The 16,714-nt window shown below is 54.5% G+C and overlaps 1 protein-coding gene across 2 annotated transcripts in view; it reads left to right on the top strand.

The window, feature by feature from the left end:
* The first annotated feature begins 364 nt into the window (after positions 1-364).
* Positions 365-16,714, top strand: part of GFPT2 (glutamine-fructose-6-phosphate transaminase 2) — a 53,767-nt gene continuing 37,417 nt past the window's right edge. Inside the window, exons 1-2 of one of the 2 annotated variants that reach the window (XM_025389020.1) lie at positions 365-510; positions 14,737-14,844. In XM_025389020.1, coding sequence (XP_025244805.1) covers positions 504-510; positions 14,737-14,844 — 115 coding nt within the window. In that variant the 5' untranslated portion in view covers positions 365-503. Of the gene's footprint in view, positions 511-811; positions 1,337-14,736; positions 14,845-16,714 lie in introns of those variants that run through there. The other variant, XM_025389021.1, reaches the window with a different exon arrangement.

Genomic DNA, 16,714 nt, shown 5'->3' with positions numbered 1-16,714 from the left:
TGCGCCGTACACAGACCGTCTGACTTCTCAGCACCCCCGAGAGGCAGCTCCCCGGTAGCCCGTTTCACAGACGGGAACGCGGAGGCACAGCGCGATCCGGCCTGCCCGGCTTCCACGCCTATCCGTGGCTGAGTCGGGGTCCGAACTCCGGCGGCCGGTGGCCCTAAGCCCCCTCCGGGACCTGCGCCCGGCGCCCTCGCCTTACGGGCCTGACCCGCGCCCGGGAGCCGCCCCTCCGCCCCTCCCTGGCTCCTGGGGGCCGGGTCCCGCCGTTGTCACGACAACCGGGGGCCAATGGGAGCAGGCAGGCGGGGAGGCGCCGCCCCCGGCCCCGCCCATGCCCCGCCCCCGTCCCCGCCCCCCTCGGAGGGCTCCGGGTTATAAGCGCTGGCGGCCGTGCGGCGGGAGCTGGAGCCCGCGGAGCGCACGGAGCCCACGGACTCGCCCCAGCGTCCGAACAGGCAGCGCCCCGGAGCCGCGGAGGAACCCGAGAAGCAGCCACGATGTGCGGTGAGTGCCGCGCCCGCCCGACCCGCCTCCTCCGCGCCGCCCGCGGGTCCCGGCGCCGCAGCCTCCGCCCGCGAGCAGCCGCCGGGGACCTGGCTGGGGGCGCCGAGCTGCCCGGGCCGCACCGAGGGGCTGTGGTCGGCCGGGCCTGCTGCCCCTCAGCCGCGTTCCCGAGTGGCTGTCTCGGAGGTGTGGGCGGGGGATGCCCAACCCGACTCCCGGTCTCGGACATAGTGAGGGGACCGAGGCCCGCTGCCCACGGAGGGGAGGGACGTGGTCGGGTCCGGCCTGGACCCCGTAACGGAGGGGTCCCCACCCCGTGCCCACCGAGGCCGCTGGCCTCCACTCCTCCAGTCGCCCACAGAGGCGGCCACGGGCAGCCGGCGCATCCCGGGTGCGGGGCGCCCATCCCGGTCAGCCCGCCGCGCCCACCGAGGGGAGGACAGGCGACCCCGCCCCGCCGTCCCCCCAGCCCGCCGGGTCGCCCCCGCGGCGTCAGCGCGCTCAGCAGGGCCTGCGCGTCCTCCTCGCGACCCCAAAGGAACGTCTGGTGCCTGGAAGGGTTGGTGCCGTGTTGCCCCCTCTTTGCGCGGGGAAGAGGCAGCCGCTGCCGGAGCCTCGGCCCGAAGCTACTGGACGGAGTCCGGGGCGGGGAGCGGGGCCGGGCGTCCGATTCCCGCGGCGGTCGGGCGCTGTCCTGCGTGGCTGCGGGACCGTGGGGAGGGCGGCCGCGGCCCGGAACGGAGCGCACATCTGCAATTCTTTACTCTCCTGGCTGGGCCGCCTCCGCTGGCCGGGAGAGAGCCGGGAACTTCTGCTGGGACAAAAGGTCACTGTGCTTTTTTTTTTTTTCCTTGAGTAGGATTCAGTTACCCATTCCAGCCGCCTGTGGCTGGGGGACCTGCAGGAACTTCTGAAGCCATGAAAGGCCTCTCTCTGCCTTTGCTGAGGGCCGGGGTGGGGTGCGCCCGCGGTGAGCCTGGCCGAGGTCTGTGCAGGCCTTGTTTGGGAGGCCGCCGCTCAGCAGAAGGGAACGACCTACGGCGGAGCGGGCAGCCTGCTTCGGGTTGCAGCCTCACCCTGGCTGAACGGGCATCCGTTGAAATTCCTGAGCCCTCGGCTAAAATCTCGTACTGCCAGACGCCATTCGCCATGTGTAGAGCCACCTGTGGGTGTTTCTGGGGACAGAGATGAGGCAAAGGTGGCAGTTTTGCCAGATGTCCAAGCCCTGGGGGTTCCAAACCTCCCAGTGTGGCATTCAAGACCCTTGACCAAAGCTGGTGGCCTTGGAACCAGACTTGTGCAGGAGACCCTTGAACCAGGAGGGTCTGCCCCCCGGCACCAGAGGCTCTCCTTCCCCTTCCTTTTTGAATGCTCCTCTGCCCCCACTGCCACCCTTGCCTGTCATCCTCCTTTCTACTGGCATCTGGCTTTTTCCCAAGTCTCTGTGAGCTTTGGGGGGGGCTCTACCTCCTCCAGCTCACAACATCACAAGCGTGTTTGTTCTGCTTCTTAAAGGGTCACACACACGTTGTCTCCTAGGGAAAGGTTGAGCTTGGGGTGTGACCACCTGTATCCTCAGATCTTCTGGTACTGACTTGTGGTTGTATGTGAGAAGGAGCTTGAGGTCCCCAAAGGACACCCAGGGCTCAGGAGTGGCGGGGGTCCATGGGGATGCCCACTCGGAGCCAGAATCAAAGAGTGTGTGCTGGGTTAGGTGCCTTCTCAGAATTACCAGATTTGCTGATCTGGGCCTGGGGGCAGGGTGGGGGAAGTGGGGAGGGCACAGCTCAGCAGGAAGTCGTGGAATCCCTGCATGAGAAACTTATTTCCTTTTCAAGAACATCAGGAGAAAGTTTCAACTTGGTGCTAATGTGTCCTTAACATCTCTGACACTTGCTAAGTATCCTTTGCACAGGGGAAGCCATTCCTGGCTCAGAGCAGGCAGTAGCAGCTGGCTAGAATTGAATACATTGGTCTGTTTTGGGGGAATGATGGTCTGAGTATGTATGACAAGTGATACTGATTTTCCTTTTATGGTTGTTTTGTTTTGGCATGAATTCATTTAAATTTTTGAAAATTTAATCAATTTCTACAGAAAAAAAAAAGTAGTGATTATGCTGTTAGTACAAGGATACTGCAAGAATCGTGAAGATGCTCCTAGAAAGAACCAGATAAGCTCTTCACTTTACGCTGGGGAGGCTGAGGCCCTGCCAAGTCTGTGCGCACCTGGCGTCTGAGCAGTCCTCGGGTCTCAGATCCTTTGGGCCGTTCCCACAGGGGCGGAGACCTACGGCCCTTCCTTATCACTTGGCGATGACACCGCTGAGATTATGTCTTGCTGTCCTTTATCCTGCTGCTTCTTTCACGGGAAGCCAGGACTCGGCAGTAGTTGATCCTCCGCAAACAGCAGATGATTCTCAAAAACGTTCAGTGCACTGAGAATTTAGCTGAAATGACACTCTGAAAGTTGCTGGCATTTTGCTGACTTTCTGCACCAGAAAATTTACAATATTTCCTCCCTCTCTGTCTCCTTTCCTTCCTTTTTCATTCAGCCACTAGTGGAAATGCCCTGTGTTTTCCAGGCCTTGGGGGACTCGAAGATCTCATGGGTGTGGTCCTCCCCTCAAAGAAGGGGCAGGTGAGCCACAGGGCCAGTCCAGAGACTGGTCACCAGTAGGGACGGGATGCCGATTGGGGCAGTGCTGCTGTGGAGGGAGGACCTTGAGCACGGGCTACAGCCTGGTGGAGTACTGGCGGAACCGGGAAGGCAGACATCTTTTTGTTTGGGTCACGGAGTTTTAACCTTTTCCTATGTTAGTTACCAACGTACAAAACTGGGGGATTTCACATACGTAGGTGGGAGTTTTGGCTTCTCTTGATAAAATCTGAAGATGAGCAACCCTGAGTCCTTATTTCCAGATAGGGCCTGGGTGACCCCTTGGGTGATGGACGCAAACTCCTCTGTTCTCCCAGTCCTTCCCAGCTGCTTCACTCACTGATGGGACTCTGCACAACAGAGGCAGGAGCTGACTTTCCTAGGAAGAAAGGGAGGGACCTGGGGCAGTGCCACAAGGGCCCAGACACAAGCACAAGCCCTGCAGAGAGGAGGCGGTGGCGGGCACGCCGGACTGGGGCACAGCATGAGCCAGGGCATGGCAGCAGGGACCAGGGATGCCTGGGGATTTGGCAGGAAGGATTTGTGCTTCCCATCCGCGAATTTGTAAACCGTCCCTGTGCGTCCCATACTGCACTGAGTAATCCGTGAGGGAGAAAAAAGAAAAAAACCACAATCACTGTGAAGAGTTGAAGAATCTTTAGTTCCTGCCAGAGGGTGAAGCCCTTGCCTTGACGTCACCATCTTTTGTCCTGGTTGGTGCGGTGGTCTCCACGGGCTGCTGTAACACATGACCGCAGACTTGCTGATTTGAAACAACAGAAATGTATTCTCTCACAGTACCGGAGGCCACAGGTCCAGAATCGGTTCTACCCGGCCAGATCAAGGTACCTCCAGGGCTGTGCCTCCTCCAGAGGCTCCAGGGAGAATCCGTCGCCAGCCTCTCCCAGCTCCTGGGGCTGCCACATTCCTTGGCTTGTGGCTGTGTTGCTCCAGGCTCTGTGCTGGCTGCAGCCGTCCACTGTCTCCTCAGGAGTTTCCCAAGTTCAGAAAAACCTTCTTTTTATATCTTTATGGTGTAGCGTCAGTAAACAGTGCTTTTCAATTGAGAGATTATTTTTGTATCTAGCAAAATTAGTTTATTAAGAGAGATTAATTTGAGATTATATGTTTGAGAGAAAATTTTTAAAATGAATTCCACAATAAAACAACTGAACTATTTAGGTATTTTATTTTTATTTTTAGAGGCAGAGTCTCACTCTGTTACCCAGGCTGGGATGCGGTGGGGCAGTCATGGCTCACTGCATCCTTGAACTCCTGGGCTCAAGCCATCCTCCCACTTTGGCCTACCAAAGTGCTGGGATTACAGGCATGAGCCACTGTACCTGTCCCCTTCTTTTCTTAAGTTTTTTTTTTCTTTTAATTAAATTTTAGAGTATATGTCACTTCCCCCTTTGTTTTTGGTGAAACTGTAAGAATGAAAGGGACACTAGCAACTTTTCTATTAAAAAATAGAAATGGCTGCGCACAGGGACTCATGCATGTAATCCCAGCACTTCCAGAGGCCAAGGCAGGCGGATCATGAGGTCAGGAGATCGAGACCATCCTGACCAACCCCATGTCTACTAAAATACAAAAAATTAGCCAGGTGTGGTGGCGCACATCTGTAGTCCCGGCTACTTGGGAGGCTGAGGCAGGAGAATTGCTTGAACCCGGGAGGCAGAGGTTGCAGTGAGCCGAGATCGCACCACTGCACTCCAGCCTGGTGACAGAGCAAGACTCTGTCTCAAAAAAAGAAAAAAAAAAAAGAAATGTCCTGTCCGGGTGACCGCAGGAAGCGGAGTCTGTTATCTCATGGATTCCAATGGTGAGGTTACTTTAACCCCTGGGGTCTGGAAGAGGCCTGGGGCAGGCTAGGGCTGTCTCCAGGGGAGCCAAGTCCCCTTTTCACCCTGAGCCAGGTGCTGGGTCTGCTCAGGGCCCCCGCCAGGCCCGCAGGTTCCTCTGCCTTTCTGAAAGAGCCTGGCGTGGGATCACATGCATGCACAGCACCTCCAGCTTTGATCTTGTTTCTGCGAGGAGGTGGCAGGAATTGGCATCCCCACCTCACCAAGTGACTTTTCCTAGTGTATGAGAATGAGGGCTGGATGGTCAGAGAGGCCACAGCTTCTCAGCAGCCCTAGCCCAAGGCCCAGGGGACTCCCCACACCTGTGGGCCTCACCCAGGAGAGTGGACCTGTCCCTCTTCCCCCAAAACACACAGGCAGGCCTAGGCACACACGTGCACACGCTCGGGAATTTCATGAGACTCATTGAGGCACACGTTCAACTTGGCCATACTCTTCTGTGGAGACAGGAAGTAATGCAGTTTGGGACCTGGGATATTATCTAATCTCTAGGAGGCTCATGGACTGTAAAGGTCAGTCCCTTCAGTTCTGAGAAGCACCAGATGGAGGGAGAAAGACAGACTCTCTGAGGGGAGAGTCCCGGCCTGGGTGGGTGGTGACATAGCTCCCCAGAGCCAGCCTCTCCTGTGTGGGGCACTGGCTGGGCCTCTCCCTGGAACGGTCTCCTCACTCGCAGTGAGGGCTGGGCTTTCGTTGGGAAGCCTGTGCTTGGAAAGTTGGAGAGATTTTCCAAAACAGCATCACCAGAATCAGAACATGGGCCCAACCTGGCTGCTGCGAAGTGGAGTCTTTCCCACCCCGCCAGGCCGCAAACCCTTCCTCCCTCCACCACCACCCCCCCACCCTCCACCCCCCCACGAGCCCCCCCGCCCCCCGCCCTCAGCACTCCGGGGGGTGTAAAGAAAATCCCAGGAATTCAGTGCCCTGGTGCGGCTGACCTTCTGGCTGGGTGTCCAGGGAATGTCACCTCCCTGCGCTGGTCATTGTCGTTATCTGTCACTTGGGGGTTGAACCCTGAGCTTCAGAGGCCCCTGCCCGTGTGCTCCTTCGTGGTGTCTTTGCTCCTGACTTCCTGTGTGATCTCTCGGGCCTTGTACAGAGGAAGTGCTGGAAGCCCCAGGTCATAGCAGTGAGCTGGGCCAAAGGGTCTACAGTCTCCTCTCGGAGGGCTCATGACAAGTCCTTCTGGAATCCCCTTGAGTTTTTCTCCATCCCTCTCCCTTTGGGACCTTTCCCGGTTCATTTTGTCTATCAGTTTTGAGGATAGGGCCCTGAAAGACTGTCTGGAAGCTCTGGGTGGGTGACCACAGGGGACATGACCAAGCTGGGTGGTGGGGCCAGGGCAGCCTCTGCCCCCAGACCGGGCCTTTCTCCAAGCCACCTGGGCTCTCCTGCCGGTGGGAAGGATGCTTGGCCCAGGGCCATCTTTGCAGAGGTTGCAAAGTGCTCCCTTTATTTAAAAAGAACTCCAGGCTCCTGTATCTCGGACTTTCCATGAAGCCTGATTTTCAGGCCCTCCTGCCTTCAGCTCTCCTGGCCTCTCAATCCCAACCTTCTGCAGGCTCCTGGGAACCCGAAGGCCCCTCCCTGCCCAGCCCCTCTGGGCGCTCAGCATCCGCCACCTGGCTGAGTCCATCCCCTGTCAGTTCAGTGTGAGAAATAAGACTGCTCCCAGGTTTGCTAGGCCTGATGTCTGTTCCCTCTCAGTTCTGCGAGGAGATTTCCAAGCTAAGAAGAGTAACAGAAAGGGGAGGACTTTCCCCCAAAGAAGTTTGGTGTCATTTGCTGTCCCATTCTCAGCTCACTTAAAATCCTGTCGCCTGCCGGTGATGCCTACGCCACGGGCAGCCCTGGGAGTGGAGGCCGGGAAAGAGCAGTAGATCAAGGCAGGAAGCGACAGAGGCCTTGGAAAGGGGGCGGAAAGATGGAAAAGGGGTTCAGAGGAGGGAAAGATCTTCATTTGGGGTAGGGGGTTGGAGGAGGCATCACATGTGCATAGGCCTGGGGACTCGAAGGGCGCATGCACTGGGCTGAGGGCACCCTGCGGGAGTGGGACCCAGAGGGCGGACACTACAGGATGGCATGGGAAGCAAGGCGGGCTCAGGCCAGACAGCAGGAGGGCTTGACTTCAGGTGGTGGTCCCCCGGGGCAGAGAGGACGAGAGAGGGACGTAGCTGGAACGTGCCTTGCGTGGTCACCGAGACCCTCGTGGGGAGGGGGCCGAATAGGAAAAAAAAGGTGGAGTTGGAAGCTGGACTGTCCTGTGGTGGGGTTTGGCTCTCAGGGGGCTGCACCTGTCCTGGACCCATCTGGTGCTAGGCGGGCATCTCCCCCGAAGCCAGGGACCCTCTGTGTGAGCTATGTCTCTCTCCTTGGGGTAGGTTTCTGTGCTGATTGTGGGGGGGGGTGGGGGTAGAAGTGGTGAGCCCAGGCTTGCAGTCAGGCAGACCTGGCTGTGAACTACTCAAGTCTTTGGAGGTGGAGCCTGAGATGCCATCTCTATCCCTGGGAACCACAGTTTCTTGGCACACGATGTCGTGAGGATTAGAGGAGGTGAGGTTTGGGAAGGGTTGGCATGTGGGGAGCCCCTGTAGATGGTGGTCTACCCTGCAGGCCACGCAGCAGGGTGCTGGGGGCCTTCCCTAGGTCCTGGCTCGTTTGATTAGAAGGCTATCCTTATGCCGGTTCTGGGATCCTCACAGTGCATGGGGCTGGGGCTGTTGTGCGGGGGGACGTAAGCCTCTGTGTTTGAATGTCTTGGGGTTAACTGAGAGCTCTGGTGGCGCCGTGCTCCCATGGTAAGGGGACACTGCCTTTGTGTCTCTCTTGTCCTTGCTGTGGGTCGCAGCGAGCAGAGCTGCTTGTGCTTGGCGGAGGGTGGCTGTCTCAGGCCCAGCGCAAAGGCTACCTTCTCTGGCATTCCTCCACCTGTTCATTTATTCGTTCACTCAACATGGATTTATTGAGCACCTAAGATGTGCCAGGCCCCGGGCCAGGTGCTCAGGACTCAGCAATGGATGAGACAGATGTGGTCCCATCCTCCAGAAGGTTACAATCCATCAGGGAGCCGAAGAAAAACACAAGGAAGCAAGTGCTGCGTCGAAAAACCAGGGCTGTGTGGCTGGAAAAGGCGGCGGGAAAGGCTCGCATAGGGAACCTGTCTGCTAAAACCTGCAGAATGGGTCAGAACCACCTTTGCAAAGAGCTAGCAAGAGCCAGCTTTGCAAAGAGCTGTCTACTCCCACCCCAGCGGGAAGCCCTTTCCCACCTTCTCTGCGGGCTTGGGAGGTCCCTGTGCATCCCTGTCCTTCTCTGGAGCCCTCAGTGAGGCCCCCTGATGGGTCCATCCCGGTAGCTTGCAGCACCCAGTACAGCAATGCGGCCTCGTGGGCCTGAGAACTATTTACAGATGAATTAAATCTTTATCAAGCCACAGCCAAGTAACACATTTGGTTTAACCATTATTTCCCCAGGCAGAAGGCCAAGATGAAATGACAGTAAATGGTACTATTTCCCCCTTGGTTTTATTGAATGATGATCTCTCAAGGGATAACTTCTCAAGCTCCTTGCCCTGTGGCAGGCACTATTGTAGCCATCACCCTTGTTTCACTGACAGGGAAACTGAGGTCCGAACGTTCAGTAACTTGCTGGAGGCTGCACCAAAATCAAGGGGTGGAGCTGGGGTTCGAGGTGGGTTCCAGCACTGGCCATGGCCTCTGTGCTTCTGGCTGTGCCTTGGCTGGTGAATGGCAGTGGTAGGGAGGAAGCCAACCCAGGCGGGTGGCCCTGGGCTGGTGTTTTTAAGGCTGGGGCATGTGCTCAGGTCGCCCCTTCTTATAGCCCTCGTATGGCTGTTGTTCTTCAGGGGAGTGGAACTGGGGACCAGCTAAGTCAGGTGAGCCCGGCCCCGCTGGAGAGGTCGACGGGCAAGAGGGCCTGGCCAGGTCAGGGCTGGCGTCCCCTGCAGAGGAAAGGGCCGTTGTGGTCCTGGTGCTTCGGACATGCCAGGAGGGTTAGAGCACTGGTGGAAAGCAGAACCAGACAGAGGCCCGGCCTGGCCAGGGTCCCAGGTGCTGCATGATCACTCCTCCTGTCCCCAGAAGCTCTCGGGTCCCCCTCACCGGAATGCCTGTGCCACAGGAAATCAGGGTGAACCAGGCAGGTCTGTGTCGTGTACACCACTGTCCAAACAGCTGGTCCATGTCAACCCTCAGGCCTTGGCTAGGACATCTCCTGGTGGATGGAATGAAGTCTTGGCCTATTTAGACATTATCTGGCATCTAGATAATGATGATGTTCTCTCCACCACCTCATTCACGTAGGGGCACATGTCACGTATTATACTGGCACACGGTGAAACGTCTTAACCGTCTAAAGAGGACTCGCGCAGTGGAAAGGAAGTTTCTGCTCGACGTCCAGTGACCTCAGAGGCTACCACGGACGGCCCTCTGGGCGGGTGCCCTTCTAGAAATGCTCCATGCTCCTCCCCCAACCCTTGCATAATTTACTCATGTTCTGCAAGCTTCTTTTCCCCTTGACACATCTTGGAGATGTACATTGCCTTCGAAGAGAATGCCAGCTTTCCCTTGCTCTGTTGAGAGCTGCCTCCAAAAGGCCCTGCTGTGTGGCTGCACTGTCTCTTGCCCGGCCCCTGCCAGACATCAGGCTGTCGCTAGTCTTCGACAACCACAAGAGCCCTGAGCAGCCATCCTCACATGTGTGCACACACATCTCTGTGAAGACGTCCGCTGGATACCTTCCTAGAAGCCCAACGGCTCTGGTCCACAGATGTGTACTTTTTTAATTTTGAGAGATTGCCAAATTGCCTTCCAAAGAGAGTATGCAGATTTAAACTCTCACTGTCAAACTGTTTGATCTTTACCGACCTCATAGGTTTTAAAAAATGGATTCTCATCGTAGCTCTTATTTATGGATGGAAGGAATTCCAAAAGGGAATTCTGATGTAAACAGCAGGAGAAATTCCTGGGAAAGGAGCTTCATTTTATTTTGTGTTTTATTTTTAAAAAATCAGAGCACAGTGTGAATGCTGTTTTATTCACTTGAGTGCAGTAGAGTGCAGGGAGGATCCAGCCAAGAGGATGAGCTACAAAAGGAAAGAAACAGAGCTTCCTTCTTGAAAGAAACGACTGAAGAGATGTCACTATGCAAGAGGGCTTGTGGGGAAAATGAGATTTATGCGTTCTTGTGCAAAGATGGTGAAAGCCACTCCTTGGCAAGTTTTCTCACTGCAGTGAACTGCCATGCTGTGCCTGGGTACGGACCCAGCTGGTGGTCCTGAGGACAAGGACCCCTTACACCCCTGCTGCTGTCCAGGAGGCTGTCGTGGGTCCGAAAGTCAGAGGCGCCTTGCGGAGCCTGCCGAACGTTCTCGCCTGACGTGCGTGCAGGAGTGAAGCCTGGCTGGGAGGCAGGGGAGCTGCAGGGGGGAGATGCAGAGCTGACTCATGAAGCACTCGGGAATATCACTCAGATGCAAAACCTTTTCAGAGTTGGCAGTGGGTACATTTCTGAACCTTTGTGTCATCTGTGATGTCTGCTTCCCTTAGGGGGGTACAGGTATAATTCTAGAACGTTCCCAGCCCAGGATGCCAGGAAAGTTTAGTGTAAAAGACTCCAACAAAGATTTTATTGAGTTGTTCCCTCCCTCGCTTAACTGTGGTCTTTACGTTGACCAGATTTGGACCATGTCCCCACAGGGAATTTTCTGGTTGTTTGTTTGTTTGTTTGTTTCTTTCTTTCTTTCTTTTTTGGTTTTTGTTTTTGAGATGGAGTCTCTCTCTGTCACCCAGGCTGGAGTGCAGTGGCGCGATCTCAGCTCACTGCAACCACTGCCTCCCGAGTTCAAGAGATTCTCCTGCCTCAGCCTCCTGAGTAGCTGGGATTACAGGTGTGCACCACCACACCCAGCTAATTTTTTAATTTTTTTAGTTCAGACAGGGTTTCATCATGTTGGCCAGGCTGGTCTCGAACTCCTGACCTCGTGATCTGCCCGGCTTGGCCTCCCAAAGTGCTAGGATTACAGGCATGAGCCACTGTGCCGGCCTCTGGTTGTTTTTAGAATAATTAATGTTATGAAAATTTCACCAAGGCTGGGCACTGTGGCTTATGCCTGTAATCCCAGCACTTTGTGAGGCCAAGGCTGTGGGGATAGCTTGGGCCTGGGAGTTCGAGGTTGCAGTGAGCTGAGATCACACCACTGCACTCCAGCCTAGGCAACAGAGCGAGACCCTGTCTCAAAAAGGAAAAAAGATTTCACTTAAACATGAATAGTGATAATTGCACAACTCTGAATATACTAAACCACTGAACTGCATGCTTTAGATGGGAGTATGCTATGGTACATGACTTATATCTCAAGAAAACTGTTAAAAATTTTTAATTGACATTCAAAGATGTATTACTCCATTTTCATGCTGCTGTTAAAGACATGCCCAAGACTGGGCAATTTACAAAAGAAAAATGTTTAATGGACTCACAGTTCCACATGGCTGGGGAGGCCTCACAGTCATGACGAAGGTGAAAGGCACCTCTCACGTGGCGGCAGACAAGAGAAGAGAGTTTGTGCAGGGAAGCTCCCCTTTATAAAACCATCGGATCTCGTGAGACTTACTCACTCTCACGAGAACAGCATGGGAAAGATCCGCCCCCATGATTCAGTTACCTCCTAGCATGGGGGAATTGTAGGAGCTGCAATTCAAGATGAGATTTGGGTGGGGAGACAGTGAAACCACATCAAAAAATAACTATCTTTTTAAAAACTAAGGTGACAAAAGTACCTCCCATGCCCAGAGGTTTGGGGGCTGTCGTGTGAGCCTCTGGAACCATAAATAGCAGCAGCAGCCCTGTGCAGCCCTCGCTGGGGGCACTTCGGCCCTGCCGGAGAAGGGCCTGAACTGCACACACAGCCCTTACATTCAGCTCCTCTCACCTGACCTAAAGACGGCAAGGAGGACAGAAATAGCCTACCGAGAAAATTGCCCTTGGCAGATTTTAAAAGAAAACGCCTATAACTGCTCAGAAAGCACAGTGTACATATTTTTATGTATAAATCCCCTACCTTAGTACATGTGTGCAAACATATTCTGTATACAGTAGCTTTCAGGAAGCATGTTAAGTATAATTTATAGTACTCTTTAATTTTATTGCCTATTTTTGACTGTTTGTAGATTAATGAAGTTTATATGATGGGACCTCGCTCACAGTTCAGGAATATAACATTGATTTCATTGAGGTTTAATCATTTATTCAGATGTAGCGTATTGACATGAATCTGATCTTTCAACGACCAGAGATGTTCCAGGTGGTTTCGTGTATAATCACGGTCAACTCTCTGTTATCTGTGGGCAGGTTGTCCTCTCTGAGGTTCACCTCTGGAAACATTTCAATCCTGATCAGATCTTTCTCTCATCCCAGCAAAACATAGTTGGGAAAATAAACCTTCTTGTAACCCTCGTGGCCTCCATCCCAGGGCACTGGCCAGTGGGTAGGAATGTTTAAGTCCTGAGTTGGGGATTCTTGGTTCCACTCTAGCTGTGGACGAGTCACAGGCTCCCCTGTGGCTCTGGTCCAGAAGTTAAGAGGAGGGCCATGGACTAGCCTCAGAGGCTGTTTGGGACCTGGTGGCCCAGTGCCCGGCACACAGGGCGTTCTCGGTAAGGCGAGTTGCCTTTGTGGTCTGAGAGTTTGTGTTCCCCCGTCATTGTCTGCTGAAATCCTCACCTGCATGGCGATGTCACTAGGTGGGGCCTTGGGGAGGTGAATGGGTCATGGGGACAGGGGCCTCACAAATGGGAGGAGTGCCCTTAATTAAAAACTGCGGGGCCGGGCGCGGGGGCTCACACCTGTCATCCCAGCACTTTGGGAGACCAAGGAGGGTGGATCACAAGGTCAGGAGATCAAGACCATCCTGGCTAACACCGTGAAACCCCATCTCTACTAAAAATACAAAAAATATTAGCTGGGCGTAGTGGCGGGCGCCTGTAGTCCCAGCTACTCGGGAGGCTGAGGCAGGAGAATGGTGTGAAGCCAGGAGGCGGAGCTTGCAGTGAGCCGACATCGCATCACTGCACTCCAGCCTGGGCCACAGAGCGAGACTCCATCTCAAAAAAATAAAACCTCCAGAGAGACCCCCGCCCCTTCCACCATATGAGGTTGAAATGAGAAGTCACTGTGAGGAATGGGTCCTCACCAGACACTGAGTCTGCCGGCACCTTGATCTTGGACTTCTCAGCCTCCAGAGCTGTGAGAATAGATGTCTGTGGCTTATAACCCAGGCCGTCTGTGGTATTTTGTTACAGCAGCCCAAGCCGACTAGGACAGTTACTGTGAATATGCCTGAAACCCAGTGACGTTTCTATGACCCGCACTGTTGCCTCCCTCTGTGGATGTGGATACACACTCATCACATATTCTGCTCCACATGTGAACAGGACTGGGTGCCAACACACAGTGAGGAACACAAAGATAGAAGCACCAGCCTGTGCCCTCGGTGGGGACTATGGGTATCCCATGATGTGAGAGCACTGAGGTGGCCAGAGCCAGGAGCACACCCGCCCAGGGCGGGGGCTGGAGCTGAGCTTTGAGGTGGGCAGGTTTTCCTAAGTGGTGGGAGAGAGGATGAAAGGACAGAGCGATGACGGGATGGGAATGGGGCGTGCACAGGGCAGGAGAGAGGAGATCAAGGATCTGTCATCACAAATGAGGAGTGCAGGAATCTGGAAGGCGGAACCAACACCACAACGGCTAACTTTCTATCTGGAAAAATACTATCTTGAAATACGAATACAGAAAGTCAAGTGGAACAAAATCTTCTTGACTCAGGCCTACCTTGAACATAAGGATTCTGCAGGGGCCAAGGGGCATGAGATGGTTTTGTTCTTGCTGTCGTAAAAGTAGTGCTTTTTAAATTTTGAGACAGAGTCTAGCTCTGTTGCCAGACTGGAGTGCTGTGGCACGATCTCAGCTCACTGCAACCTCCAGCTCCCTGGTTCAAGCAATTTTCCTGCCTCAGCCTCCCGAGTAGCTGGGATTAGAGGCACACACCACCACGCCTGGCTAATTTTTGCATTTTTAGTAGAGATGGGGTTTCACCATGTTGGCCAGGCTGGTCTCGAACTCCTGACCTCAGGTGATCCGCTCATCTCGGCCTCCCAAAGTGCTGGGATGACAGGCGTGAGCCACCGCTCCCGGGCTCACGTAGTGCTTATTTAAGGCCAAGCTCCAGCCTTACGGAGAAGGGGACTGTGGAAGCAAAGTCCCCGGCGCCCATCCCATCTGCCCCAGGGGCTGCTGTCACTTCCTGTGGCACTCCTAGGTGTGTGCGCGGCAAACCGGGGAGTGCGTGGAGGTGGGGACTTCGGGATGTCCCAAGGTGGTTGAGTTTCATGGCTGCCTTTTCTCTTATGGACGTTGCCACACTGAAAGCTGCCTCCTGCAAGTACAGCATAGGATGAGTTCTCCGCAGTGAAACTGCCAGCCCGAGACACGTGACATAGACTTTCTGGGGGTTACAGGGGGAAGAAGGGGCGCGCTGTTCTTCAGCTGTGCCCGGGGAGGGGCACACCCACCTCCACAAGCCCCTGGGAGCGCTTTGTGATGCCACCTTGGTGCATCCCCACAAGCGTCTTCTTCCAAACACGAGCTGAGTATTTTATGAATGCGCCATTTTTTTTTCTCTTGGAACAGGAATCTTTGCCTACATGAACTACAGAGTCCCCCGGACCAGGAAGGAGATCTTTGAAACCCTCATCAAGGGCCTGCAGCGGCTGGAGTACAGAGGCTATGACTCGGCAGGTGGGTCTGCAGCCGCCCGCCTCGTGGCTGGGGACGGGGCTCCGCTGCTCTGGGCTCACCCATGTCCTCTGCAGGGGGGTGTACAACCTGGGCATTTTTCTGCTACTTTTTAACATCTCTTTTCAATATAAAAATAACACTTGTCCGTTAAAGAAATTAGAAAACCGTAGACAAATAGAAGGAAGGAACAAGGGTAGAAAACCCCAGAAAACTCCCTTCATCAGAAGTCCCCCATCAGGAAGCAGAGAGGGTACGAAGCCGCAGTCACGCCGCGTGAGTACGTCCAGGACAGCTGCCCTGCAGCGCGCGGTGACGGACCTGAACGACACTGTATTGTGCACATACAAATTTGCCAAAAGGGTAGTTTTTTATTTTTATCGCTCAGGCTGGAGTACAGTTCCAAGAAATTGGCTCCCTGCAGTCTCAGACTCCTGGGCTCAGGCGACCCTCAGCCGCCTCAGCAGCTGGGACTACAGGCGCACACCCGGTTAATTTTTTGATTTTGTAGAGATGAGGTCTCACTGTGTTGCCCGGCGTAGCCTCAAGTGATCCTCCTGCCTCTGCCTCCCAAGGCACTGAGATTATAGGTGTGAGCCAGCGAGCCCAGCCAAGAGGGTAGAGCGTGTGCTAAGTCCTCTTATCACACACAAAGCAATACATAAAGAGGGCAGGAGGAGACGCTCGGAGGTGATAGGTTGATGGCATAGACTGCGGTGATGGTTTCCTGGGGGCATGTGGGCCTCCAAGCTCATCAAGTGTAAACGCTGAGTGTACACAGCTTTGCGCTTGCCAGGCCTACCTCAGTGAGGTGCCTGCCTTAAACAAGGACCCGACCCCCAGTCGTTGGGTCCCCGCTCTGGTCGCTCTTGTCTGTTGGGGTGGTCTGTGGTGGAAAGGGGAAGAGGTGTTGTACGTCAATATTTGCATATTTACAAAAAATATGCAATTTTGTAATTTTATTTTCTTCTCTTTTCACTTAGCATTTCTATGATCCTAAACTCTTTCATTCTTTTTTTTTTTTTTTTTTTGAGATGGAGTCTCGCTCTGTCACCCAGGCTGGAGTGCAGTGACGCTATCTCGGCTCACTGCAAGCTCCACCTCGCGGGTTCAAGTGATTCTCCTGCCTCAGCCTCCCAAATAGCTGGGATTATGGGTGCCCACCACCACACCTGGCTAATTTTTGTACTTTTAGTAGAATTGGGGTTTCACCATGTTGGCCAGGATGGTCTTGATCTCTTGACCTCGTGATCCACCTGCTTTGGCCTCCCAAAGTGCTGGGATTATAGGTGTGAGCCACCGTGCCCGGCCGATCCTAAAGTCTTTCTAAGTAGGTTTCTAAGTGGCTACACAGCGCTGCACCAGGTGGCTGTCTCAGAGTTCAGGCCTCCACTCACTACAGAGGTGGATGTTTAGTCTGTTGACCCTGTTTAATTATGCAGCCCGAGGAGAAAGGGGGATCCCGATTATTTTAGATCCCCGTTGACTCTTACGATAGAGGATGGGAGAAACACTGACTAACGCAGTGGAAATGCAACGAAAATGTCACAATGTGGGGAGCCCTTGGGATGAATGCCCTGCTTGGGCCCATTGCCCTCAGCCGAGGGCCTGGTAGCACCTGCAGTGGGGAAGCGTCCCGAGGGGCTCACCCTGGGCAGGAGCGGGGCTGGGGGCAGCTGTGGCCCGGGAGGAGGCAGGAGCTTCCCCACTTGCTGTTAAGCCTCTTTCAAAGTAGATTTCCTGAAAACTGTCCAGCTCTCCAACCCGCCGTAAACGGACAGCCCGGGGCACGCAGCCCTGGCCCTGTGGAGCACCTGTGCCAAGTGTGTGAGAAAAAGCTTAAGTTCCAATATAACAAATAACGTCTACATCA

Source organism: Theropithecus gelada, chromosome 6 (genome assembly GCF_003255815.1).
Source record: "Theropithecus gelada isolate Dixy chromosome 6, Tgel_1.0, whole genome shotgun sequence".
Classification (NCBI taxonomy): domain Eukaryota; kingdom Metazoa; phylum Chordata; class Mammalia; order Primates; family Cercopithecidae; genus Theropithecus; species Theropithecus gelada.
The sequence above is the reverse complement of the archived record's forward strand: the minus strand, read 5'-3'. Positions and strand labels throughout refer to the sequence as shown.